The sequence below is a fragment of the Austrofundulus limnaeus genome, unplaced genomic scaffold (assembly GCF_001266775.1).
Source record: "Austrofundulus limnaeus strain Quisiro unplaced genomic scaffold, Austrofundulus_limnaeus-1.0 Scaffold654, whole genome shotgun sequence".
Lineage (NCBI taxonomy): Eukaryota > Metazoa > Chordata > Actinopteri > Cyprinodontiformes > Rivulidae > Austrofundulus > Austrofundulus limnaeus.
Genome location: NW_013953056.1, coordinates 221,074 through 222,241, shown reverse-complemented (window position 1 = coordinate 222,241; position 1,168 = coordinate 221,074). Strand labels below are relative to the sequence as shown.

Here is a 1,168-nt window from a genome sequence, read left to right as displayed (position 1 = left end):
GTGACCACTGAGTTTGTGTGTGGTGTGTTTGTTTGTGTGTGTGTGTGTGTGTGTGTGTGAGAGATTGTGTGTGTGTGTTAGCTGCCCAGTGAACAGAGATCCGATGGAGAAATATAAATAAATAAATAACTGCGTTAACAAAATTATCGGTGTTAAGCGATAACACGTTAACGTGCCCAGCACTAGTTTTAAATAAAGATGTGAAGACGACACTCACGCAAAGACAGTGCAGTTGTATCCCATAATGACTTCATCCAGAATGGGACAAACAACGCTCCTGTAGACGTCGATCTGCTTGGCGGCTGGACCAAAAACCTGCAGAAAGAAAATAAATCTGTCTGATGAGATCTTAACTATCTTTATACCAATATCAGGTTTAGTTTCAACAGATCCTAACTTCAGTGATTGTTTTAGAGTTTGACAACATTATCCCAGCATGGACCCACCATATCATAAGTATAAGTTTTCCGTGAGGCTTTGTCATTCACGCCTCCTGTCCTCACAACCACCTCCTTCCTGTTCTGATCGCAGTCGATGACGCCGTAAGACGATTTGCGCTCCACTGTGTTGAAGGGTCTGCAACACAAAGTGCTACAGTGTCAAGCAAACATCTAACTTTTTAATAACATCATCGGCAGGCAGGATGAATTTAAAATCAAGTTTTTACCAACAGGTATAAAAATTAAAAACATTTGGACAACAAAAAATTTATAGACATTTACGGAATCAGAATTTAGACAAACATATTTACAAAATATATTTAAAAAAAGCATAAAAGTTACAAAAGGTCACAGCATTGGTGATTTTTATGTATTCTTGTGATTTTATTCTCAAGATGCATCAAATCAAAAACAGAAAAATAATTGCTAAAAAGGCTTTTAAAATCTTTACACCAGCACTTTTGTAATTTTTAGCTTTTTAAATCTGATTTTTGTTTGCTAACCTATAAATCTGAACAATGAAACGCTTCAGAATCTGTAAAATTCTGCTTCAAGAAATACAAAAATCAAAATAACTTTTAAATGTTTAATTCTTTGACTCAAAAAGAGCAGCTGCATCTGTTTTTCTTTAAGTTCATCAGAAGTTTTTAATCCCCAAAGATAGTATGGTTTAGACCTGCCACTTTTTGTTTCATCTGATTGTTTATTTTCCTCAACTTTTAATGCAC

The 1,168-nt window shown here is 35.3% G+C and overlaps 1 protein-coding gene across 1 annotated transcript in view; it reads right to left on the bottom strand.

The window, feature by feature from the left end:
- The window catches only part of kif11 (kinesin family member 11), a gene marked incomplete at both ends in the record, with an annotated part of 15,207 nt that overhangs the window by 11,893 nt on the left and 2,146 nt on the right, over window positions 1-1,168 (bottom strand). The window contains 2 exon segments of the mRNA XM_014027500.1: window positions 218-315; window positions 447-576. Of these exon segments, the coding sequence (XP_013882954.1) occupies window positions 218-315; window positions 447-576 (228 nt within the window).